The sequence below is a fragment of the Centropristis striata genome, chromosome 13, assembly GCF_030273125.1.
Source record: "Centropristis striata isolate RG_2023a ecotype Rhode Island chromosome 13, C.striata_1.0, whole genome shotgun sequence".
Lineage (NCBI taxonomy): Eukaryota > Metazoa > Chordata > Actinopteri > Perciformes > Serranidae > Centropristis > Centropristis striata.
In genome coordinates, this window is record NC_081529.1 from 4,950,410 (window position 1) to 4,978,270 (window position 27,861).

The following is a 27,861-nucleotide window of genomic DNA, read 5'->3' on the forward strand; positions in this document are numbered from 1 at the left end:
CAGATGTCAAAAAGAAAAGGCAGTTGATCCTGGGTCTCTGTGGTCATTTTTGTTTTGAGGTAAGGATTTTTTCCCAATTTACTGTTTAATTCACTTTGAGCACTTGGTGATATGTGATGGGTGTTGATGAGGACTGGATCCCCTGTAGGCAACCTGCCCTATTTATGATGGTATTTACAAGGGTTCGTTGATACGTGGCCCTCCCATTTAATGTCTTGATTGTAAAGAGAAATTACTGTGCTCATTTGTATGTGATGGGTAGCTTTAAACGATGTTGATTAGGACCCGAGCCCTTGTAGGAAGCCTGGCGTGCTCTGTTTTCTGATTTAATGCTTAAACATTTGTGTGTTTATAGGTTGTTTTGCTATTTGACCTATCCGTGTCTTATTTGTGCCGATAAACTATAGAACATAGTCCATCACTCTGCAGAGTACACTGTGCCATGCTTCACTTGGCTGTATTGCATTATACTGTTTTATGTGGTCATTAACTGATTGACAGAAACACTTTGGGAAATATGGTTAGTCGTTTTCTTGCCAAGAAATAGATGAGAAGATCGATAACACTCTCTGGTGAATCTGAATCTACAGCCAGCAGCAGATTAGCTTAGCTTAGCATAAAGACTGCAAACAGTCAGCCTGATTCTGTCCAAAGGAAACAAAATCTGCCTACAAGCAACTCGTTATATCATCAATAGTTTATTTTAAGTCCCCCAATTTAGCATATATTAGCACTATATAAACTTTTTTTTAAAATGCTTATAGCACACTATTATGTCGTGAAAATCAGATATAAGTGTTATTATTTTTATTTAACGCCTCCTGTGCATACCCATAATGAAAGCCCACGTGATAATATAAATTAATGACAATATAGTAAAACCCTCTTGTGAAATATGTCTTCATAAGAGAGGTTACAAGTGGGACACACAGAGTTTCTGCTCATTAAACCTCCAGTCACACATGTCCTGCTTACTGTGCTCACCTATGCTCCTTTCGAATACAACTGAACACATCATTTAGTTGCTCTCATTTACATATGTTTATTGTCTAAGAAGCATTGATTTAATTGTGTCTCATAAATGCCACCTTAATGTTACCCCAAAGGCAAAGAGTAATTCCTGTGCTGCTGCACTGAGATGTCGATCAAAACATGATTTTATTCATTTATTTTTGCAAAGCCATTCGACAAAATAAGCATAAATACAGCTTAAAAGCAACATCTGTATTGTGTGATTGGCTTTTACGACATTTCCAATGAAAGCCTAATTGCGTGAATAGTATAACCTGACTTAAAGTGAGTGCAGATGTTTAACCTCTGGCAGGTACGCACGACTGTCTGCTGATAAAAGTAACGACTGTCAACTGACAAATGCAAAAAAAGCTGATGAGTGAAACAGATGCAGCTTAACATTTGGACACAATGGTGCCATGAGACTAGGGACGATGGTGTTGGTTTGTTGGTCCAACTGTTTAGCCCCGTGTGATACATCTCAACAACGGATCGTAAGTCCTGTCCCCCTTAGCTACGGTCAGTGGTGGTCACAGACCATTTCAAATAAGTGGGCAAGACTGGGGCCAAATATGCCTCTTAAAGAGAAAGACTCGTGTTGGTCAGCCGAGATGAAGTTGAGGGGGGGGGGGGGGGGGGGGGGAGACGGGGTTCAGGCTTACTATTTCAGGGGTTCTGAAATAGATACTCCACAAGAACAGAGAAATTTGTTCTTTTTCTCAAGGTGGCAAGAAAAAAAGTTCTATCTGGCCAGGACATTTCATACTCGAGAAACTCCACTGCAGAAGTTCTCATAGGTTCTCATATCCCACTGCAGCACACGTCAAATTCAAATTTCTGACCAATCACACTCTGTTCTTGCAGCCCTGGGAGAGAGAACAAATTTCTCTGTTCTTGCGGAGTGTATTAGCCTTAACTGTGCTGTGTCTTGATAAATCCATGCTGCTGTCTGTGTTGCTGAAAGAGCAAATGGATTTGTTAGCTCCAGGTGTACTCACTGATTTAGGGTTAGAGTTAGGGTTAGCTTCATTACTTGGCACATATTTATTCCTTTTTATCACAAGTCACCAATTCAGAACTACCACTCTTTCATTCTCCAGCACACATCTACAGGCTTATAACAAATGATATGCTGTTACAGTTTGTATTTAAAAATGTTATACTGAACTTTACTGTTCAGCAGCTGGTCCTCAGGAAGACCAAAGCAAGTTTCTCAAGCTGAAAAACTGCAGGCCATTAAATGGCAACTTAAGGCTGAGTGAGTGAGGCAATCCCCATATGCTCATATGGTAAAATTCCCAACTTTACAGCAGAAATGTGTATGTTTAGAGTTGGTCCAAAGTCCTATTTTTGGTTCTATAGGTAATTTCCCTATTCTTGACAACTGTACAGGGATGAATTTTTACGCAATGTACTCCTTTAAATGAAACCGAGGCTTAAAGTTATGCTAGGTAATGCTCATTTTTGGATTAGCTGGGAGGGTTAGGGTAAGGCATGCACTGCCAACGGCCAGAGCCATCACAATTAGCTTAATTTTGGCTCTTCATAAAGTTATGGCTGATATATAACTTTCACTGGCAGATTTTATGAGTTGTAGCTAGCTAGCTAATTACTGTAAGCTAGCACCATGAGTTGGTTAATAAATGTAAACGTCAGTTGTCATAATCGGCTCAGACACATAGGGGGAAATAGTAACGTTATGGTGGATATTGTATTTGTGAATAAAAGCTTCTATTCTCTTTTTTTCTTTTTCTTCAAGTAGCCCCATAAATTAATGTAGCGTTAGCTTGTTGATTAACTGTTTTTTCCTGTAAGCTAGTTAGTCTGACATGCTGTTGTGTGCAGTTTACATTTGAGCAGACAGCTCAGTCCATATCTTTCACTTTTTGTCTTGTGTTTTTTGGTTCCTACAACATGCACACTTCTTCTGCACATATAGAACAGACCTTACTTTTGATAGGCCTGCAGCTGTGCCCTGTTACAGTTGCAAAGTTTATAATTGGAATCACAACCTCGAGGGACATACATACACCATCTCCTGCTAATATGAAGAATTTTGGTGATCCTCTAACTTTTATTAAGCTTCTGTAACTGTTGATGTGCCCTGACCTTTAAAACATATGGGTACATCAAGATGAGAATATGAATAAATAATAATGCATAAATCATTTCAAACAGAAGGTGACTCACGCGTGAAGGATTTGGTCCTGTCTTTTCTAAAAGGGTGCTTAGCTTCATTTATTGCTTCTGTGTTTCTACACTGTGTGTGTGAGTCCATCTGCTTTTAGCCATTTCAAGGTCCTTGAGATATCACTACTGAGGAAAATTAATGTCCTTACAATTTAAATGAGCTGCATTCTTTCAGAAAAAGCATCTACAGAAAACAGAAACACTGCTTTTACAGAAGCAACCCTGAACTTTCTGGGGAGAATGGGTACACATGTTTCCTTCTTATCAAGGTACAAACTTGCAGCAGATAAGCTTTAAATGTCGTTTATACAAAACACACACATGCACACAATAAACCAACATGCCTGCATCATCGCCTGGCCTGGCATGCCATATCCTGTTAAGCATCCCCCTCTAGTGTTATACAATTAGAATGCAGTGGCAGTAATGTGTTCATGGCTATTTGTTATCTGCCTGTCAGTCCATTTGCCCATCAAACAAGATATTAGAGACAGCTTTACATATCCAGGTTGATGCTAGTGTGTTGCCTGGTGAAAGTGCAAAGCTTCTATATTGTGAAAAAAAGAAAATGGGTTAATTTAAGTGATGGCATGTAACTATGAAATACGACTTGTAATATTGATTAAGGAAGGAATTGGCCCTGAACTAAATTATGATATTGGAAGATTGTGCTAATGCCCAGATTTATTTTTAAGTAATTGATCAAAAATGGTTAATTCCAGAACAATTTTTCACATCTCAGGATTTTTTTTTAAAGATTAACATGCATCTCATATATTTGTTTAATAAAGTAAGGAAAAATCCATTCTGTGGATTTGTCTTGTGAAAAGAATTCCAAAGTAAGTAGTAAGTTGTAAGTAACTGCTTTGGAAAGGCTGGTAGACGAATCATTCAAAGGTGGGAGTAATATGCTTAAAGGTATACCTCAATAAGTTTGGAAGTATGCTTATTTGAAGAAAAGATAGGTGATTGTTATTGCTCATGTGTAGAGTATATATGAAACTGGAGCCAGCAGCTGGTTAGCTTAGCTTAGCACAACTGTTTCTTTGCTTCACTGTGTGCATACACAATATATTTGGATGTGTGTGTATCTGTATGCGGGAAAAAATGTAAAAGTCAGCATGTGAGTACAAGCAGGTAATTGAGTGCTTGTGCAAGTTTCCCCAAATATGGTGAACCTGTGTGTGTGCACATGAGAGCGTAGAGATGTGTGTGTGTGTGTGTGTGTGTGTGTCTGTGTGTGTGTGTATCAGTGCACCTCGGGGTGAGTTACGCTAACAAGGCTCCGACTCTGCTGACAACTGAAAGGAACCACGGGAGAAACAGAAGGTGACAAAACAAACAGCAGAGGGGACAGTCTCTGTGTGTGTCAGAGCCGAGGCTCCACAAGCTGCTTGTCAAGCCAAGATTTAAGCTTTTACCCATCGACCCACACGCACAGACAGGCACATTTGCCCTACCTAAGATAAAGCACCAGCACATAAAGGACTAGAGGCTGGTCTGAGTTGTTCTGTTATACCGTATATGTATATAGATGGGGATTACAGTCTTATTTAGAGCAAATATTACAAGTAAAGGTATCAAGAGCCAGCACATTACTGTAAGATTTCCAAAAATATCAAGAAAACCCATTGGTCATTAAGATTATTCCAGTTTCACTTTTCATCATGTATTATTGTGTTTTTTCTCTTCTTCTTCACAATGTTTTTGTGGGGATATTTAGGTTCATGGCCTTGATGAAGATCAGCCTAAAGATTACTTTAAAGGTTAGAAAAAGTAGTTATTCTCAATGTTTCTCAAGTTGACTAATTCTATCTCCCATGACGATTCACACTTTATTCCTGTAAATTGATTATGTATATATGTCTATGTCATATTGTCTGACTTAACCTTTGCTTAAAAGCTGCTTAGACGACTATATTCAATCTGTTCTGGTCCAAAGTATTCTGCAGTGAAATATGAAACCTTTAGGAGGAAGACAGTTGGACGGTGGTTATCTATGCACATTTGTAAAAACAGTAACCATCCCTCTTTATCTTTGGCATTCAGTCAGGGTGAGAGTGCTCTGTTTAAGATTTTTGTCTTAACACACACACAAACACCCAGAGGGGAAAAATGCACAGTTACCGTTTTGTGCATGAACGAGAGCTGATACCCAAGAGGCAGGGAAGATGTGTGTCTTTCTTTGCGTCAAAAACATTTCCACCAGACATCAGAAGTGCACTCAATAAGATTAGATTCAAGCAGTTCAAAACTGATTTAATATATGGCCTGAATGTGCCGCTCTACTGTTTGATTTTTTTTTCTGTTAGCTGACCTGTCAAGATGACAAAAAATCACATTCAAGCAGGAAACCAGATGAACATACTCTGGCTTGTCAGTGAAAGTAGATAAAGAAAGATAAGGAAGGAGAGGAGAGGGAATGCAGATCAGATCACTTGTATTCAAGTTGAGTCATACAATGTGGAAAGAATTATTTAGATGCAATGTATCAATGTAAAATGTAGTCCGCTGATGTACTTTTTTTGTCCCCCATTTTTTTTTCCAGTTTTCCTTTGTTTAGTTGGCCTGCCGTGCAAAGCACAAGAGATAACGGTTATTCAACATTATCTTTTATTATCATTATCCATCTTCTGCACATGTGATGTAAAATACACATATCAACACAAAAACAAAGCTTTCTGCGCATTCAAAATAACACACATCGAGTAACTGATATAGAAAAGGTCATTTTATGGGTAAAGTTGTTGTAAACACAGTTTTACAAAAAAAGACAGTAGGAATGTTATGCTACCACTTTCTGTTAAAAAAAAAAAAAGCAAAAAATGTGATTCATTTGCATATATACAACAAAAGGAAATTATCTCTCCACTGCGGATCCATGTTATCTCATCATACTGTCACATAGAAACATTATTCAAACTTTAAAAGTGTCATGACACTTGGATCTCTGTTTTGCTCCATCAGCTTTTACCTAGCATCATATTTATGAGGTTTAAAAATTGATTGTTGCATGACATGTACTGTATCATTGTTTTTGCATGTAGCCAGCAACAAGTAGGTCATTCTAGTTGTATGTTTAAGACATTTCCCCAAAGTTTATTTGGTCACTTTAGTTTAGGAAGGTAAACTGATCCATTAACAAACGAGAAGCCAGCATAGAGTGGCTCAGTGAAAGTTGTACAGACAGTGTACAGGTGGCTCAGTGCATCAGGAAGGACCTCAAAAAAGGACAAAATGCCAGCAGGCCAGTCCAGATACACCCCTATGGTACTTCTGTATGTAGCGCGGTTGACACATTTCACATTGGAATTGTTATGACGAAAGCTCCCTTCGTGCATCCAGCACCAAGACTTTTCATTCCCTCCTAAAGATAATTCGCTTGAACAATCTGCCACTCTGTCTATACTTTTGTATGCCACTCCAACATCAGCTGAATCACACTCAACCTCCCAGTAATGGCGACCGGTCAGACCCTCTTCACACAGTACTTGAGTGGCATCAAATCTGTCTGGATGTTTAGGATATGGCTGCTTCTCACCAACATGTGTTGCCTTTTTGTTCTCTTCTGTCAAAATTGCATTCAAGCCTGCTGTGTTAGGGTCAAGTGTCAGATTGCAGGCATCTGCAATCGAGAAACAATTAATTAGTGGTGTTCTATTGCTGTAAGAGGGTGGTTGTTGATCTCTGATTATTTTCATCATATTATAGATTACATCTCTGGGTGAAAATGGCCTGTTGCCATGAGACCATTTTTACCCAATAAAAGCAGCTGTTTTTTCACATTTAAATTGAAGAGTTGTTCCAATACCAATAACAGAAATGCCTCCAATACAACTAAGTATTAGATGGTATTGTTGAGTATGAAAGTCTATGTACCTGTCACATATGATGTTTTCTTTCAGACCAAACAGTTCTGGGACTCATTAGGGAGTTCCCTAAAGCTCTTTTGCTTATGTTTGAATTTGCACTGCCAACAGCCTCTTCAGTATCCCGCCAAACGTTTCCCTTTCTGTTCCTGAGTCATGGTGTTGAATAATATCGATAAAAGTGTTTTTGTAGAATATAATATTACGTCACTTGTCACTTTGAGTTATAGCAACAAAAAAAAAGTATTTTGTGAGGTTACAGTGACATTGACCCTTGACCTCCAAAAGACCCAATCATGGGTTAAACTAATTACAAAATAATTTTGAAAAACAATAGCTTAAAAATAACTTTTTTGCTGCTACTAAATATACAGCAGTATAGCAAAGTAAAACCAGCACCACTGTCCCATGTAAATCAGTTAAATTAACATATTCTTATATTCAGGTTTCAAAAATATTTGTAGACATAGTACATCCTGCAAAATGCATGTATCTTACAACGCATTTTTTTTTTTAAAAAGTATAAACTTACACTGTCTCAGTAGCCTCAGGTCAAACCAGTATTCTTCATTTTCTTCCACACTGATGGGAAAAAGAGGGACAGCAGGTTTTTTTAAAAATCGCTTCATATTAAACAAAGTAAATCATGCAAATTATCGCCTGCATACTTGAGTTTCTCCAGACTGCAGCGTGAATCCTTCTGTATTTCAGTCAGCAGCTTGACTCCTTGATCTCCCAGGTAGTTAAAACTGAGGTCCAGCTCCTTGAGACTGCAGTGGTCGGACCTGAGAGCCGAGGCCAGGGCGACACATCCATCACCCGTCACTTTACAGAATGACAGCCTACAGAACAGAAAACAAGTGAGATTTTAGGTGTGTTGTGCATGTCATACCCGCAGCAATTTTAACATATTAACACAACACAAAGCCCATTTAATTAGTCATTTATCAGGCTCTCACTTTGGACTTGTAGCATGACATGTAGCACCACAAATTACAAAAGCTGACACTTTTAAGAGATGATTGTTTTCTGATTGTTCTCTTACTTTTAGACTATTCGACTGAACTGAGTTTAAACTTTAGAGATATTAGGAACATGCTTAGTGTTATGGAGTAGTATTGTTGTGAGGGTACTACAAAAGCAAAATTCTGATATATCAATTATCAAAGTGAAAGTGAATAGTTATCATTGTCATTACACTGACCTTAGTATTTTCAAACCACAGAGTGGGTTCATCAGTGCAGTACAGAGCGCCCTCACTCCTGAGTCCTGCAGTTCGTTGTAGCTCAGGTCCAGCTCTTTCAGGTGGGAAGATTTGGAGCAGAGTGCTGAGGCCAACACCTCACAACCTTTCTCAGTGAGTTCGTTGTGACGGAGACTGAAAAACATATGTAGCAATATAACGTTAATATAAACATAACTTATATAATGTCCCTTGTCCCATCTTTAGGAAGTCTACAAAAGCCTTGGGGATTAAAAATGGATACAATCTGGAATTGTAATGAACATTCAGCTTTGGAGTCTAACGTTGCTGGCTAAATATTTCTTTGTCATCACTAGAAGGTTAACTTCAGACAATTGTAGCTAAAGCAACAGCCAGTGTAATGTAATCTGTGTGCTAACGTGTACGTACATGTAGCTAACTTTAATTTGTAACGCTATTTTCAAGTTAACCCAAAGAGTGAATGACCCCCAATTCTTTAGGAATCCTATAAAATGATTTTCCTTCTACTAGTCCCTGGTTTCTTGCTGAATATAGGATTACATGACGTCATGTAATCCTATATTCAATAGTGCAGTGCAGTGCAATAATGCAGTCTTCTACCTCAACACTTCCAGAATGCAGTTGGTGCTCGTCAGCCCAGTGGAGAGGATCTCCATTTCTGAGTCTTTCAAACTGGTGTAATTCAATTCCAGCTCTCGCAAGGAACAAGGGTTGGATGTGAACGCTGTCACCAACTCCGCACAGATCGTTTCAATCCAATAGTTTCTGTTAAGTCTTTTGGTACAGAGATGAAATACAATTTAGTAATGAGTAATAGAGCTTTAGCAGCAATCATACTTGAAAAAAGTTATTCACTCAAAGACAGCTAGGCTGTCTGTTTTAGTAGGACAGCTATTCTTACAAGGTGGATAATGTATTTGTAGAATAAATAAAAATGACAAAGCCAAGAAAATCAGATGTAAAATGTTTTACTTGTGAAGTTACTGCACACTTTAATATTAAGAGGAATGAGGTATGTAAGACTGACCTGAGCTTCTCCAATTTAGGACTGCCTAGCCCAACAGAAAGGAAAGAATATAGTGAATCTCTCAGTATTTGGTCACTCAGCTCCAGTTCTCTTAGGTTGAGTGACTTGATAGCGGAGGCCATATTTTCACAGTCTGGTTGGCCAATTCCTTCACCTGAGAGACTACAAACACAGAGAATGATCATTTACACATGCGTTGCATGTTAAACAGCAAGTGCACAAATAAATGGATAAATGGACTGCACTTATATAGCGCCTTTATCCAAAGCGCTTTACACTACAGACTGCGCTCATTCACGCATTTACACACATATTCATACTGGTGGCCGAGGCAACCAGGGCACACTGGTGCCACCTGCCACCATTGGGAATTAATTCATACACAGATGAACGCAGCATCGGGAGCAATTTGGGGTTCAGTATCTTGCCCAAGGATACTTTGGCATGTCTGCCATGGTCAGAGATCGAACCATCAACCTTCCGATTGGTATGCAACCACTCTACCAATTGAGCCCCAGCCGCCCCAGTACAATACAAGTACCTGTATTGAGAAACAGCATTTGTTACCACTAACCTTACCTGGGGGCGGGCTGCTAGGTTTTAAGGGGTTAAATATACTGTCTTTGTCAAGTTTTCAACTGGATATACGTCATAAAGGATTAGCAAATAATCCCCGTTTAATTTTCATTTTAGCCGACATTCAAACTTTTTTGGAATCAGAGTTGTAGAAGGAATTTAAAAATACATAAAGCAACACTATAAAAATTCAAAATTAGTTTTGCTAACCTCAGAGCTTCTAGTTCACACTGACAGTTTAGTAGCCCATCAATCAAGACCTTTGTTCCTTTCTCATAAAAGCCACAATTTAACAGGTGCAGTTCAGTTAGCACAGACTTTGGCGTTTGAAGAGCTGAGGAGATTGTTTCACCAATCCAAACATCAAGATCCACGCCTGAGATTCTGAGGAAATTAAAGAGACAATCATGCAATATCAGTTAATGCATACAATTCATTTAGCCATTGCAGAAAAATAGAAATGTGTACAGTGCCCTTTTGTGTGTGATAATTGTGTGTCATATTTAGTATGCAATGTAGTTTAAGTAGTCAACCTACCTTGCTTTTCTGCTGTTTCTGACAGCTGGGACAAGCCTAAAAATCCCTTTTACCACTGGTCTGTATTTCTTCAGGTTGAATTCATCTAGAGGCGTGTTTGACATTAGAATTGAGTCTGCCAAAACTGAGCACTGGACAGGGGAGAGCTGTGAATCTGGATTATGATCTGGTTTCAGACACTTCTGCACAGTCTCGTGTAGGGAACTGTCTTTCAGCTCAATCAGACAATGAACAAGGTTCAGACATCTTTCGGGTGAGCAGTCTCCTAAATCTATCTCTAACAGACTCTTCTTAATTTCCTCAACCACTTCAGAGTGCTCCTCTTCTTCCTCCTGTTGAATCAGGCCTCCAAGTAGTTCTTGTGTTGACTGCAGGGACATGCCAATGAGGAACCTGAGGAACATGTCCAGTTCTCCTGTCTTTCTCTGAGTTGAATTGGCTATTGAGATTTCCATCAGCTCATATAAAGGTAAATCAACTGGATCTGCATTCAAGATAGCCTCAAGCTCTTCCTCAGACCCTTTGAGCAGGAAATTCTTGAGGCTTGGAGAATCGATTGTTTTCCTTGCAAAACTGCGGTAGACAAAAAGAGCAGCAAAGTACTCCTGAACCGTCAGGTGGACAAAGCAGTAGAGTTTCTTTTTGCAGAACACGCTCTCTTCTTTGAATATCTGTGTGCACAACCCACAGTGAACTCCAGCTTTGTCTTTGTCAATGCCATACTTCTTCAGATCATTGTCAGTAAATATGATTTTGCCTTCATTCAGATGCTCAAATGCCATCCTGCCTAGTTTAAAAATGAATTCTTCATTCCACTTGAAGATTTCCTCTGTATCTGACTCATTCCTGTTGTCATACTTTTCGGTAGCTAGCTGCATTTGAATGCAAAGGAAGTGTGTGTACATCTCAGTCAGAGTTGTGGGTATGTATATGTCTTCATCTTTAGCCTTATCCATTTTATTTAGCAAGTACACTAGAACTTTTGCGGCAATCCAACAGAAAATAGGTATGTGACACATAATGAACAAGCTCCGGGAGGCCGTAACGTTGTCAACAACTCTTTCAGCAACTGCCTTGTCTTCAATTTTGTTCCTGAAGTACTGTATTTTTTGTGGATCATCAAATCCTCTGACCTCAGTCCACTGGTGTACATACTGGCGGGGGATGAGATGAACAGCCCCTGGTCTTGAAGTTATCCAGACAAGAGCGGATGAGAGAAGATGTCCCCGGATGAGGTTAGTCACCAGAGTGTTCACCGATGATATCTCAGTGCAATCTGTCAACATTTCGACACTCTTGAATTGCAGTTCAAGCTGGCTTTCATCAAGACCATCAAAAATGAACAAAACCTTGTGATTAGCAGGTATTCTTGCAACTGCTAGGTTTCGTAGTTCTGGATGGAATTCTCTGACAAGTGTCTCAAGGCTAAATGAGCGCCTAATGACCAGATTTAGCTCCCTGAAGGGCAGCACAAAGATGAAGTCCAAGTCCTGATTGGCTCGCCCATCAGCCCAGTCAAGGATGAACTTCTTCACGGACACAGTTTTCCCGATGCCGGCAATTCCCTTTGTCATCACGGTTCTGATTTCGCTCACTTCTCCATTGTCTTGCTCAGATGAAACGCTACCTTCTGATGTACTTTTAAAGATGTCATTGCAGTTGATTTTAGTGTCTCCAGCTGTTTTACCCTTCGCCTTTTCCTCAATCTCCCGGATCTCATGTTCTCTATTGACATGTTCGCTCTCGCCCTGTACAATGTGAAGCTCCGTGTAAATTTTGTCCAATAATTGTTTACGGTTTTGATCTTTTTCAGTGCCTTCAAACTCGTATTTAAACTTTTTCCTCAGATGTTCTTTGTGCTCTTTGATTGCTTTTTTGATGACCTCTTCTGCTGCAATAAAAAAGTGCAGTGATGTCAAAGCAGTTTCAGGACCACATCATTATTTTTAACTGTATATTACATTTGATCTTATTAATGTATGCAACAATGTTTTATCATCGAGCTATGCAATTGAACACATCAAATACTTGTGTTCAATGGCTGAAAAGTATCTGCTACGTCAAACCGTTCTCATTCCCAACTTGTCACATATGGAGCTTGGTCAGGACCTCTTGCCATTATGTTTTAATCCATTGGGTAACCCTATGTGCACCCTATGTGGTTAATAATGTAAATTCGAACAAAACTACTTGGTGATACTTAGGGAACAAAACTACCTGGTTGGTCTAGGAAAAAGTTGGGTCAATATTGATTTGTCATGCAATGTAAATTAAAAAAGCTAAAGAAGTTAATCAACGTAAATAAGTCAACATGTGTTTGTCGGACCTGTCCAACCACCTGGTCTTCTTGCTTGCCTCGTGCATCGCTATCAAACACTTAGGGCAAAAACAAAGCATCGCGATTTGACAACCTTGCAATGAGAACGGTCTGGACATGTACGTTAAAGTCAGTTTACTACTACAGTAACAATTAGAAACACTATATAATCATCATGTTATAGACAAAGACCTCAGCAGAGGTGAACCCATCAAAAAGACATCACATACCACAATAAATAAATACATTTGACATACTTTGGCATGTCTCTGGCTGAATTTCCTGGAGCAGCCTATAGAAGGCAGACTTGGCTTTTAGAGTATTCAGGGTCTTGTAGAGCTCCCTCATCTGCTCCTGGCTGGTCGGGGCAGCCATGATGTTGCTGTACATCTCTTTATGCATTATCTTCATTTGGAGCATCTCATCGGCAATTTTCTTCACTAATGTGACGTCCTGAATGAGCTTAGCCCTGTTTTTGTCCACCCAGTCGGCTTCTTCTAAAAACAGAAACAAATGAGGCATTACTTCATCATATTTTTACACAGGGTGTCTGGAGTGCAAGCATTAAGCAGAATGAATGGCCTCTAAAGCATTTGCATCATTTTTGTGATGAGAATTTTTATTAAAATTAAGATTTGCTCCTCAAACTATTAACTCTAACTCACCTTTCTCCACTGTGACAGCCGAAGCAGGGTTTTGTGTTTCAGAGAGACAAGGACTGACAAATTAAAAACAAAATAATTTACAGTTAATGGTTATAATTATTAGTACTACTAGTAGTTATCATCTATGTTCACATATTAATTGTTTTGGTGTTAACAGAAGTCTCACCTTGGGCTGTTAACTTCAGCAACAGTGTATTCATGTACCAGAGAACTGTTCTTTTCACTGCATTCCCGTTTTTCAGAGACCGTTTCTTCTTCTTGCCTCTCTAAAGCCTGCTTCTCCTTTATGGTTCTACCTTCTTCCTGCAGAGATGGCCTCCTTTGGAGGGGAGGAGACTCTTCTCTTCTTTGCACTTTGGTGGAAACCACATCTTCGCGTTCTTCTTTCCTCTTACCCCTCCTCATTGCGGAGCATTTGCTCCCCATGATGTTATTTCCTCAATATCAGCTCTGTGAATCTGTCATTTGGAAAGCATTTAAATGTCAGCAAGTTTTCTTTGGACCAATGCCATGCTACGCTACAAACCTCGTTCTTAAAACAGCCAAACCTGCTTTTATTATGAAGTGACTTTACTAGAGACATCACCACCCTTGAGAGTAAAAGTGAAAGTCACTTCTCATCTGCATCCAAATTGGGTTAAATATACATTTTATACATATTGATATATACTTCAGTGCAACAGATTTTTTAATGGTTTTAGTTTAACTAAAACAACACTTTTATTTCATACTCGCATACACAAACAGACAAAAATACAGTAAAATAAGTAGTTTTTACCTTTAACCATCCTGTAAAAGGCTGCAGCAAGACTTGAGGTGGTTTGGCATTGTCTGTGCCTGCGGGGGTACTTGTGAGCTGTACTGCGAAAGGCAAGCTTTATCAGATATCAGACACAGAAAGCCAAAACATTCGGTGGGCGGACCCAGCTAAGAGTGGGAGTTAGTTTGTGTGTGTGTGTGTGTGTGTGTGTGTGTGTGAAGAAGGGAGGGGGAAATAGTTTGAAAACGAAAGAGTTTCCCTGTTCCCTGTTCCCACAGAAACTCAAAAACTGCCCAAAGTTTTAACTGTTGAGTGGCACAAATGTCTGTTTTTCTTGTCTTTAAAATCAAACACTGCACAGTGTGGACCTCCAAATCATCCTTTCTTGTATCATACTTCTATCAGTATGTGTCAGCCTTTTTGTAAGAAAACTTATTCCAGATTGACGCACTGTTTGACACAATTATAATGCAATAAAGCCAGACAGTTGGCACATTTTCTTAGTTAATAATTAGCCAGACCTGGCTGCATTTTGGGGCAGCGTTTTGTGGCTCACTCAAAACACAGTGTGGTGTAAAGTCCAAGAAAGTACTGTACGTTGTAACAAAGTTACATCCATCCAAATAGTAATTTGTCATGAAATAAAATAATGTAATGCCACTACTGTATTTATTAGGGATAGAACAATAATCCTAAATTCATCACGGAATGTGCTAAGAAAAACACAATTCCCATTATCTATATAATTACAACTAACTTAAAAAGCTGCTACATGACATTTCACTGATTTCACTTAACTAGGTTTATATGATGCATGATGCAGAATTATGATGTGTCTTCTTCACAAATATAATATTTTATGTGCATTTATTTTGTTCATTTTGTTCACCTAAACCAATTTTAATGTAGGCCGGAGGTAAAATCATGCCATTGTCTTCTCATGGATTTGCAGATAAAATGTATTTTGGCCCCTGAGGACTCTTGTTTATGCTTTATGGTTTTACAACATTAAACTGCAGTGAATGCAAACAGAATGTTTATGACCAACAAAAAGTCAATAATACCACCTTTGTATTATGACACAACTACAGTCTAATAAATTACCACTGGTGTAGCCGACTGTTTTAGGAAGTTTGGAAATGTTCACTGCAAATAGATTATTCATTTGTAGCGGTAACATGAAACTATTCAGCATAGAACAATGTCTATTAAAGTAACATTGATATTGTGAGTACTTTTATCAGTGTGCCTCGCTGTTTATAATGAATGACATACACAAACACACATTCTTGTACTTCTATCTTTGTGAGGACCCTTATTAACATAAATGCATATCCTGTCCCCTTACCCCAGGGAACAGAATATAACACAGAAGTAACATCATAACTCACGGCTCAATAGACGCACACACTGCAGATCGTTCAGCCGACGTTTGCTCTGAGCCGATCAGTGCGCATGCGGTGCATTCAAGGACCGCGGCAGTGTGGGAATTCACACGTGGGGCAGAAACATGCACAAAGGGATGATCTTTTGTACACTCCCGGCTTTCTGCAAGTGTTGTTTTGAATAGTTTCACAGAGCGGTTATCTTTCTATTTTGTAATTCTTTTTGTACCGATGTGACTCTGACTGGTACCCCTCTTCATTTAAATGTGTCAAACACCCTATACTGTATTTGTGATAAAGGAAAATCCTTATCACGTAGCTGTTTCCATATTGTTATATATGTTTAACATATGGCCTGGCATGCCATATCCTGTTAAGCATCCCCCTCTAGTGTTATACAATTAGAATGCAGTGGCAGTAATGTGTTCATGGCTATTTGTTATCTGCCTGTCAGTCCATTTGCCCATCAAACAAGATATTAGAGACAGCTTTACATATCCAGGTTGATGCTACTGTGTTGCCTGGTGAAAGTGCAAAGCTTCTATTTTGTGAAAAAAAGAAAATGAGTTAATTTAAGTGATGGCATGTAACTATGAAATACGACTTCTAATACTGATTAAGGAAGGATCTGGCCCTGAACTAAATTATGATATTGGAAGATTGTGCTAATGCCCAAATTTATTTTTAAGTAACTGATCAAAAATGGTTAATTCCAGAACAATTTTTCACATCTCAGGATTTTTTTTAAAGATTAACATGCATCTCATATATTTGTTTAATAAAGTAAGGAAAAATCCATATCTTGTGAAAAGAATTCCAAAGTAAGTAGTAAGTTGTAAGTAACTGCTTTGGAAAGGCCGGTAGACGAATCATTCAAAGGTGGGAGTAATATACTTAAAGGTATACCTCAATAAGTTTGGAAGTATGCTTATTTGAAGAAAAGATAGGTGATTGTTATTGCTCATGTGTAGAGTATATATGAAACTGGAGCCAGCAGCTGGTTAGCTTAGCTTAGCACAACTGTTTCTTTGCTTCACTGTGTGCATACACAATATATTTGGATGTGTGTGTATCTGTATGCGGGAAAAAATGTAAAAGTCAGCATGTGAGTACAAGCAGGTAATTGAGTGCTTGTGCAGATTTCCAAAAATATCAAGAAAAACCCATTGGTCATTAAGATTGTTCCAGTTTCACTTTTCATCATGTATTATTGTGTTTTTTCTCTTCTTCTTTACAATGTTTTTGTGGGGATATTTAGGTTCATGGCTTTGATGAAGATCAGCCTAAAGATTACTTTAAAGGTTAGAAAAAGTAGTTATTCTCAATGTTTCTCAAGTTGACTAATTCTTTCTCCCATGACGATTCACACTGTATTCTTGTAAATTGATTATGTATATATGTCTATGTCATATTGTCTGACTTAACCTTTGCTTAAAAGCTTCTTAGACGACTATATATCTGTTTGGGTCCAAAGTATTCTGCAGTGAAATATGAAACCTTTAGGAGGAAGACAGTTGGACGGTGGTTATCTATGCACATTTGTAAAAACAGTAACCATCCCTCTTTATCTTTGGCATTCAGTCAGGGTGAGAGTGCTCTGTTTAAGATTTTTGTCTTAACACACACACAAACACCCAGAGGGGAAAAATGCACAGTTACCGTTTTGTGCATGAATGAGAGCTGATACCCAAGAGGCAGGGAAGATGTGTGTCTTTCTTTGCGTCAAAAACATTTCCACCAGACATCAGAAGTGCACTCAATAAGATTAGATTCAAGCAGTTCAAAACTGATTTAATATATGGCCTGAATGTGCCGCTCTACTGTTTGATTTTTTTTTCTGTTAGCTGACCTGTCAAGATGACAAAAAATCACATTCAAGCAGGAAACCAGATGAACATACTCTGGCTTGTCAGTGAAAGTAGATAAAGAAAGATAAGGAAGGAGAGGAGAAGGAATGCAGATCAGATCACTTGTATTCAAGTTGAGTCATACAATGTGGAAAGAATTATTTACATGCAATGTATCAATGTAAAATGTAGTCCGCTTGATGTACTTTTTTTGTCCCCCATTTTTTTCCCCCCAGTTTTCCTTTGTTTAGTTGGCCTGCTGTGCAAAGCACAAGAGATAACGGTTATTCAACATTATCTTTTATTATCATTATCCATCTTCTGCACATGTGATGTAAAATACACATATCAACACAGAAACAAAGCTTTCTGCACATTCAAAATAACACACATCGAGTAACTGATATAGAAAAGGTCATTTTATGGGTAAAGTTGTCGTAAACACAGTTTTACAAAAAAAGACAGTAGGAATGTTATGCTACCACTTTCTGTTAAAAAAAAAAAAAAAAAAGCAAAAAATGTGATTCATTTGCATATATACAACAAAAGGAAATTATCTCTCCACTGTGGATCCATGTTATCTCATCATACTGTCACATAGAAACATTATTCAAACTTTAAAAGTGTCTCTGTTTTGCTCCATCAGCTTTTACCTAGCATCATATTTATGAGGTTTAAAAATTGATTGTTGCATGACATGTACTGTATCATTGTTTTTGCATGTAGCCAGCAACAAATAGGTCATTCTAGTTGTATGTTTAAGACATTTCCCCAAAGTTTATTTGGTCACTTTAGTTTAGGAAGGTAAACTGATCCATCATCAAGCGAGAAGCCAGCATAGAGTGGCTCAGTGAAAGTTGTACAGACAGTGTACAGGTGGCTCAGTGCATCAGGAAGGACCTCAAAAAAGGACAAAATGCCAGCAGGCCAGTCCAGATACACCCCTATGGTACTTCTGCGTGTATCGCGGTTGACACATTTCACATGGGAATTGTTATGATGAAAGCTCCCTTCGTGCATCCAGCACCAAGACTTTTCATTCTCTCCTAAAGATAATTCGCTTGAACGATCTGCCACTTGTCTATACTTTTGTATGCCACTCCAACATCAGCTGAATCACACTCAACCTCCCAGTAATGGCGACCGGTCAGACCCTCTTCACACAGTACTTGAGTGGCATCAAATCTGTCTGGATGTTTAGGATATGGCTGCTCCTCACCAACATGTGCCTTTTTGTTCTCTTCTGTCAAAATTACATACAAGCCTGCTGTGTTAGGGTCAAGTGTCAGATCGCAGGCATCTGCAATCGAGAAACAATTAATTAGTGGTGTTCTATTGCTGTAAGAGGGTGGTTGTTGATCTTCATCATCATTTTCATCATATTATAGATTACATCTCTGGGTGAAAATGGCCTGTTACCATGAGACCATTTTTACCCAATAAAAGCAGCTGTTTTTTCACATTTAAATTGAAGAGTTGTTCCAATACCAATAACAGAAATGCCTCCAATACAACTAAGTATTAGATGGTATTGTTGAGTATGAGAGTCTATGCACCTGTCATATATGATGTTTTCTTTCAGACCAAACAGTTCTGGGACTCATAAGGGAGTTCCCTAAAGCACTTGTCACTTGTCACTTTGAGTTATAGCAAAAAAAAAAGAAAAGTATTTTGTGAGGTTACAGTGACATTGACCCTTGACCTCCAAAACACCCAATCATGGGTTAAACTAATTACTAAATCATTTTGAAAAACAATAACTTGAAAATAACCCAACTTTTTTGCTGCTACAAAGTATTCAGCAGTATAGCAAAGTAAAACCAGCACCACTGTCCCATGTAAATCAGTTAAATTAACATATTCTTATATTCAGGTTTCAAAAATATTTGTAGACATAGTAAATCCTGCAAAATGCATGTATCTTACAACGCCACAGCTTTAGCATTTTAAAAAAAAGTATAAACTTACACTGTCTCAGTAGCCTCAGGTCAAACCAGTATTCCTCATTTTCTTCCACACTGATGGGAAATAGAGGGACAGCAGGTTTTTTTAAAAATCGCTTCATATTAAACAAAGTAAATCATGCAAATTATCGCCTGCATACTTGAGTTTCTCCAGACTGCAGCGTGAATCCTTCTGTATGTCAGTCAGCAGCTTGACTCCTTGATCTCCCAGGTAGTTAAAACTTAGGTCCAGCTCCTTGAGACTGCAGTGGTCGGACCTGAGAGCCGAGGCCAGGGCGACACATCCATCACCCGTCACTTTACAGAATGACAGCCTACAGAACAGAAAACAAGTGAGATTTTAGGTGTGTTGTGCATGTCATACCCGCAGCAATTTGAACATATTAACACAACACAAAGCCCATTTAATTAGTCATTTATCAGGCTCTCACTTTGGACTTGTAGCATGACATGTAGCACCACAAATCACAAAAGCTGACACTTTTAAGAGATGATTGTTTTCTGATTATTGTCTTACTTTTAGACTATTCGACTGAACTGAGTTTAAACGTTAGAGATATTAGGAACATGCTTAGTGTTATGGAGTAGTATTGTTGTGAGGGTACTGCAAAAATCATTGTCATTACACTGACCTTAGTATTTTCAAACCACAGAGTGGGTTCATCAGTGCAGTACAGAGCGCCCTCACTCCTGAGTCCTGCAGTTCGTTGTAGCTCAGGTCCAGCTCTTTCAGGCGGGAAGATTTGGAGCAGAGTGCTGAGGCCAATACCTCACAACCTTTCTCAGTGAGTTCGTTGTGACGGAGACTGAAAAACATATATAGCAATATAACGTTAATATAAACATATCCTATATAATGTCCCTTGTCCCATCTTTAGGAAGTCTACAAAAGCCTTGAGGGTTAAAAATGGATACAATCTGGAATTGTAATGAACATTCAGCTTTGGAGTCTAACGTTACTGGCTAAATATTTCTTTGTCATCACTAGAAGGTTAACTTCAGAGAATTGTAGCTAAAGCAACAGCCAGTGTAATGTAATCTGTGTGCTAACGTGTACGTACATGTAGCTAACGTTAATTTGTAACGCTATTTTCAAGTTAACCCAAAGAGTGAATGACCCCCAATTCTTTAGGAATCCTATAAAATGATTTTCCTTCTACTAGTCCCTGGTTTCTTGCTTCATATTATTAGAGAAGCTAAAGAGACTAGCTAGCTCATTTGCCCAGCAATACTCCCACTTTCAATATGGCCGAGTTTTGATTTCAACTATTGAATATATGAATATAGAATTACATGATGTCATGTAATCCTATATTCAATAGTGCAGTGCAGTGCAATATAATGCAGTCTTCTACCTCAACACTTCCAGAATGCAGTTGGTGCTCGTCAGCCCAGTGGAGAGGATCTCCATTTCTGAGTCTTTCAAACTGGTGTAATTCATTTCCAGCTCTCGCAAGGAACAAGGGTTGGATGTGAACGCCGTCACCAACTCCGCACAGATCATTTCAATCCCATAGTTTCTGTTAAGTCTTTTGGTACAGAGATGAAATACAATTTAGTAATGAGTAATAGAGCTTTAGCAGCAATCATACTTGAAAAAAGGTATTCACTAAAAGACAGCTAGGCTGTCTGTTTTAGTAGGACAGCTATTCTTACAAGGTGGATAATGTATTTGTATATTAAATAAAAAATGACAAAGCCAAGAAAATCAGATGTAAAATGTTTTACTTGTGAAGGTACTGCACACTTTAATATTAAGAGGAATGAGGTATGTAAGACTGACCTGAGCTTCTCCAGTTTAGGAATGCCTAGCCCAACAGAAAGGAAAGAGTATAGTGAACCTCTCAGTATTTGGTCACTCAGCTCCAGTTCTCTTAGGTTTGAGATGAGTGACTTGATAGCTGAGGCCATATTTTCACAGTCTGATTGGCCAATTACTTTACCTGAGAGACTACAAACACAGAGAATGATCATTTACACATGCGTTGCATGTTAAACAGCAAGTGCACAAATAAATGGATAAATGGACTGCACTTATATAGCGCCTTTATCCAAAGCGCTTTACACTACAGACTGCGCTCATTCACGCATTTACACACATATTCATACTGGTGGCCGAGGCAACCAGGGCACACTGGTGCCACCTGCCACCATTGGGAATTAATTCATACACCGATGAACGCAGCACCGGGAGCAATTTGGGGTTCAGTATCTTGCCCAAGGATACTTTGGCATGTCTGCCATGGTCAGAGATCGAACCATCAACCTTCCGATTGGTATGCAACCACTCTACCAATTGAGCCCCAGCCGCCCCTGTACAATACAAGTACCTGTATTGAGAAACAGCATTACCAAAGACAGTATATTTAACCCCTTAAACCCTCGCAGCCCGCCACTGACCTTACCTTGGGGCGGGCTGCGAGGTTTTAAGGGGTTAAATATACTGTCTTTGTCAAGTTTTCAACTGGATATACGTCATAAATGATTAGCAAATAATCCCTGTTTTATTTTCATTTTAGCCGATGTTCAAACTTTTTTGGAATCAGAGTTGTAGAAGGAATTTAAAAAGACATAAAGCAACACTATAAAAATTCAAAATTAGTTTTGCTAACCTCAGAGCTTCTAGTTCACACTGACAGTTAAGTAGCCCATCAATCAAGACCTCTGTTCCTTTCTCATAAAAGCAACAATTTAACAGGTGCAGTTCAGTTAGCACAGACTTTGGCATTTGAAGAGCTGAGGAGATTGTTTCACAAATCCAAACATCAAGAGCCACGCCTGAGATTCTGAGGAAATTAAAGAGACAATCATGCAATATCAGTTAATGCATACAATTAATTTAGCCATTGCAGAAAAATAGAAATGTGTACAGTGCCCTTTTGTGTGTGATATTTGTGTGTTATATTTTGCATGCAATGTAGTTTAAGTAGTCAACCTACCTTACTTTTCTGCTGTTTCTGACAGCTGGGACAAGCCTAAGAATCCCTGTTACCGCTGGTCTGTATTTCTTCAGGTTGAATTCATCTAGAGGCGTGTTTGACATTAGAATTGAGTCCGCCAAAACTGAGCACTGGACAGGGGAGAGCTGTGAATCTGGATTATGATCTGGTTTCAGACACTTCTGCACAGTCTCGTGTAGGGAACTGTCTTTCAGCTCAATCAGACAATGAACAAGGTTCAAACATCTTTCGGGTGAGCAGTCTCCTAAATCCATCTCTAACAGACACTTCTTAATTTCGTCAACCACTTCTGAGTGATCCTTTTCTTCCTCCTGTTGAATCAGGCCTCCAAGTAGTTCTTGCGTTGACTGCAGGGACATGCCAATGAGGAACCTGAGGAACATGTCCAGTTCTCCTGTCTTTCTCTGAGTTGAATTGGCTATTGAGATTTCCATTAGCTCATATAAAGGTAAATCAACTGGATCTGCATTCAAGATAGCCTCAAGCTCTTCCTCAGACTCTTTGAGCAGGAAATTCTTGAGGCTTGGAGAATCGATTGTTTTCCTTGCAAAACTGCGGTAGACAAAAAGAGCAGCAAAGTACTCCTGAACCGTCAGGTGGACAAAGCAGTAGAGTTTCTTTTTGCAGAACACGCTCTCTTCTTTGAATATCTGTGTGCACAACCCACAGTGAACTCCAGCTTTGTCTTTGTCAATGCCATACTTCTTCAGATCATTGTCAGTAAATATGATTTTGCCTTCATTCAGATGGTCAAATGCCATCCTGCCTAGTTTAAAAATGAATTCTTCATTCCACTTGAAGATTTCCTCTGTATCTGACTCATTCCTGTTGTCATACTTTTCGGTAGCTAGCTGCATTTGAATGCAAAGGAAGTGTGTGTACATCTCAGTCAGAGTTGTGGGTATGTATATGTCTTCATCTTTAGCCTTATCCATTTTATTCAGCAAGTACACTAGAACTTTTGCGGCAATCCAACAGAAAATAGGTATGTGACACATAATGAACAAGCTACGGGAGGCCGTAACGTTGTCAACAACTCTTTCAGCAACTGCCTTGTCTTCAATTTTGTTCCTGAAGTACTGTATTTTTTGTGGATCATCAAATCCTCTGACCTCAGTCCACTGGTGTACATACTGGCGGGGGATGAGATGAACAGCCCCTGGTCTTGAAGTTATCCAGACAAGAGCGGATGAGAGAAGATGTCCCCGGATGAGGTTAGTCACCAGAGTGTTCACCGATGATATCTCAGTGCAATCTGTCAACATTTCGACAGTCTTGAATTGCAGTTCAAGCTGGCTTTCATCAAGACCATCAAAAATGAACAAAACCTTGTGATTAGCAGTTATTCTTGCAACTGCTAGGTTTCGTAGTTCTTGATGGAATTCTCTGACAAGTGTCTCAAGGCTAAATGAGCGTCTAATGACCAGATTTAGCTCCCTGAAGGGCAGCACAAAGATGAAGTCCAAGTCCTGATTGGCTCGCCCATCAGCCCAGTCAAGGATGAACTTCTTCACGGACACAGTTTTCCCGATGCCAGCAATTCCCTTTGTCATCACGGTTCTGGTTTCGCTCACTTCTCCATTGTCTTGCTCAGATGAAACGCTACCTTCTGATGTACTTTTAAAGATGTCATTGCAGTTGATTTTAGTGTCTCCAGTTGTTTTACCCTTCGCCTTTTCCTCAATCTCCCGGATCTCATGTTCTCTATTGACATGTTCGCTCTCGCCCTGTACAATGTGAAGCTCCGTGTAAATTTTGTCCAATAATTGTTTACGGTTTTGATCTTTTTCAGTGCCTTCAAACTCGTATCTAAACTTTTTCCTCAGATGTTCTTTGTGCTCTTTGATTGCTTTTTTGATGACCTCTTCTGCTGCAATAAAAAAGTGCAGTGATGTCAAAGCAGTTTCAGGACCACATCATTATTTTTAACAGTATAGTACATTTGATCTTATTAATGTATGCAACAATGTTTTATCATCGAGCTATGCAATTGAACACATCAAATACTTGTGTTCAATGGCTGAAAAGTATCTGCTACGTCAAACCGTTCTCATTCCCAACTTGTCACATATGGAGCTTGGTCAGGACCTCTTGCCATTACGTTTTAATCCATTGGGTAACCCTATGTGCACCCTATGTGGTTAATAATGTAAATTCGAACAAAACTACTTGGTGATACTTAGGGAACAAAACTACCTGGTTGGTCTAGGAAAAAGTTGGGTCAATATTGATTTGTCATGCAATGTAAATTAAAAAAGCTAAAGAAGTTAATCAACGTAAATAAGTCAACATGTGTTTGTAGGACCTGTCCAACCACCTGGTCTTCTTGCTTGCCTCGTGCATCGCTATCAAACACTTAGGGCAAAAATAAAGCATCGCGATTTGACAACCTTGCAATGAGAACGGTCTGGACATGTACGTTAAAGTCAGTTTACTACTACACTAACAATTAGAAACACTATATAATCATCATGTTATAGACAAAGACCTCAGCAGAGGTGAACCCATCAAAAAAACATCACATACCACAATAAATAAATACATTTGACATACTTTGGCATGTCTCTGGCTGAATTTCCTGGAGCAGCCTATAGAAGGCAGACTTGGCTTTTAGAGTATTCAGGGTCTTGTAGAGCTCCCTCATCTGCTCCTGGCTGGTCGGGGCAGCCATGATGTTGCTGTACATCTCTTTATGCATTATTTTCATTTGGAGCATCTCATCGGCAATTTTCTTCACTAATGTGACGTCCTGAATGAGCTTAGCCCTGTTTTTGTCCACCCATTCGGCTTCTTCTAAAAACAGAAACAAATGAGGCATTACTTCATCATATTTTTACACAGGGTGTCTGGAGTGCAAGCATTAAGCAGAATGAATGGCCTCTAAAGCATTTGCATCATTTTTGTGATGAGAATTTTTATTAAAATTAAGATTTGCTCCTCAAACTATTAACTCTAACTCACCTTTCTCCACTGTGACAGCCGAAGCAGAGTTATGTGTTTCAGAGAGACAAGGACTGACAAATTAAAAACAAAAGAATTTACAGTTAATGGTTATATTTATTAGTACTACTAGTAGTTATCATCTATGTTCACATATTAATTGTTTTGGTGTTAACAGAAGTCTCACCTTGGGCTCTTAACTTCAGCAACAGTGTATTCATGTACCAGAGAACTTTTCTTTTCACTGCATTCCAGTTTTTCAGAACCGGTTTCTTCTTCTTGCCTCTCTAAAGCCTGCTCCTCCTTTATGGTTCCACCTTCTTCCTGCAGAGATGGCCTCCTTTGGAGGGGAGGAGACTCTTCTCTTCTTTGCACTTTGGTGGAAACCACATCTTCGCGTTCTTCTTTCCTCTTACCCCTCCTCATTGCAGAGCATTTGCTCCCCATGATGTTATTTCCTCAATATCATCTCTGTGAATCTGTCATTTGGAAAGCATTTAAATGTCAGCAAGTTTTCTTTGGACCAATGCCATGCTACGCTACAAACCTCGTTCTTAAAACAGCCAAACCTGCTTTTATTATGAAGTGACTTTACTAGAGACATCACCACCCTTGAGAGTAAAAGTGAAAGTCACTTCTCATCTGCATCCAAATTGGGTTAAATATAAATTTTATACATATTGATATATACTTCAGTGCAATAGATTTTTTAATGGTTTTAGTTTAACTAAAACTTAATAGCAAAAGTTACATTTGTGTCATGAGTAAAAGCAATGTTTTTTCACAACACTTTTATTTCATACTCGCATACACAAACAGACAAAAATACAGTAAAATAAGTAGTTTTTACCTTTAACCATCCTGTAAAAGGCTGCAGCAAGACTTGAGGTGGTTTGGCATTGTCTGTGCCTGCGGGGGTACTTGTGAGCTGTACTGCGAAAGGCAAGCTTTATCAGATATCAGACACAGAAAGCCAAAACATTCGGTGGGCGGACCCAGCTAAGAGTGGGAGTTAGTTTGTGTGTGTGTGTGTGTGTGTGTGTGTGTGTGTGTGTGTGTGAAGAAGGGAGGGGGAAATAGTTTGAAAGAGAAAGAGTTTCCCTGTTGCTGCACGGAAACTCAAAAACTGCCCAAAGTTTTAACTGTTGAGTGGCACAAATGTCTGTTTTTCTTGTCTTTAAAATCAAACACTGCACAGTGTGGACCTCCAAATCATCCTTTCTTGTATCATACTTCTATCTAACTTTAGTGCAATAATCCAGCAGCCTCCAGCCCCATTCACACTGCTGTATGTGTCAGCCTTTTTGTAAGAAAACTTATTCCAGATTGACGCACTGTTAACACTGTTAACACAATTATAATGCAATAAAGCCAGACAGTTGGCACATTTTCTTAGTTAATAATTAGCCAGACCTGGCTGCATTTTGGGGCAGCGTTTTGTGGCTCACTCAAAACACAGTGTGGTGTAAAGTCCAAGAAAGTACTGTACGTTGTAACAAAGTTAAATCCATCCAAATAGTAATTTGTCATGAAATAAAATAATGTAATGCCACTACTGTATTTATTAGGGATAGAACAATAATCCTAAATTCATCACGGAATGTGCTAAGAAAAACACAATTCCCATTATCTATATAATTACAACTAACTTAAAAAGCTGCTACATGACATTTCACTGATTTCACTTAACTAGGTTTATATGATGCATGATGCAGAATTATGATGTGTCTTCTTCACAAATATAATATTTTATGTGCATTTATTTTGTTCATTTTGTTCACCTAAACCAATTTGAATGTAGGCCGGAGGTAAAATCATGCCTTTGTCTTCTCATGGATTTGCAGATAAAATGTATTTTGGCCCCTTAGGACTCTTGTTTATGCTTTATGGTTTTACAACATTAAACTGCAGTGAATGCAAACAGAATGTTTATGACCAACAAAAAGTCAATAATACCACCTTTGTATTATGACACAACTACAGTCTAATAAATTACCACTGGTGTAGCCGACTGTTTTAGGAAGTTTGGAAATGTTCACTGCAAATAGATTATTCATTTGTAGCGGTAACATGAAACTATTCAGCATAGAACAATGTCTATTAAAGTAACATTTATATTGTGAGTACTTTTATCAGTGTGCCTCGCTGTTTATAATGAATGACATACACACACACACACACACACACACACACACACACACACACACACACACACATTCTTGTACTTCTATCTTTGTGAGGACCCTTATTAACATAAATGCATATCCTGTCCCCTTACCCCAGGGAACAGAATATAACACAGAAGTAACATCATAACTCACGGCTCAATAGACGCACACACTGCAGATCGTTCAGCCGACGTTTGCTCTGAGCCGATCAGTGCGCATGCGGTGCATTCAAGGACCGCGGTAGTGTGGGAATTCACACGTGGAGCAGAAACATGCACAAAGGGATGCTCTTTTGTACACTACCGGCTTTCTGCAAGTGTTGTTTTGAATAGTTTCACAGAGTGGTTATCTTTCTATTTTGTAATTCTTTTTGTACCGATGTGACTCTGATTGGTACCCCTCTTCATTTAAATGTGTCAA

The 27,861-nt window shown here is 38.9% G+C and overlaps 1 protein-coding gene and 1 pseudogene across 1 annotated transcript; both read right to left on the reverse strand.

Annotated features, from left to right (window-relative positions):
- Positions 1 to 5,784: 5,784 nt before the first annotated feature.
- Positions 5,785 to 15,376, reverse strand: LOC131983978 (NLR family CARD domain-containing protein 3-like). Its single transcript, XM_059348829.1, has 12 exons — positions 14,196 to 15,376; positions 13,584 to 13,875; positions 13,418 to 13,470; positions 13,010 to 13,249; positions 10,436 to 12,326; positions 10,109 to 10,282; positions 9,323 to 9,484; positions 8,896 to 9,069; positions 8,275 to 8,448; positions 7,739 to 7,912; positions 7,603 to 7,652; positions 5,785 to 6,826 (listed from the first exon to the last, which is right to left on the reverse strand). Exons 2-12 carry the CDS (start codon positions 13,841 to 13,843, stop codon positions 6,309 to 6,311), a joined length of 3,870 nt encoding a protein of 1,289 aa, XP_059204812.1. The 5' UTR covers positions 13,844 to 13,875; positions 14,196 to 15,376; the 3' UTR covers positions 5,785 to 6,308.
- Positions 15,377 to 17,692: 2,316 nt separating this feature from the next.
- LOC131983170 (NLR family CARD domain-containing protein 3-like) lies at positions 17,693 to 26,299 on the reverse strand (annotated as a pseudogene).
- Between the last annotated feature and the right edge of the window lie 1,562 nt (positions 26,300 to 27,861).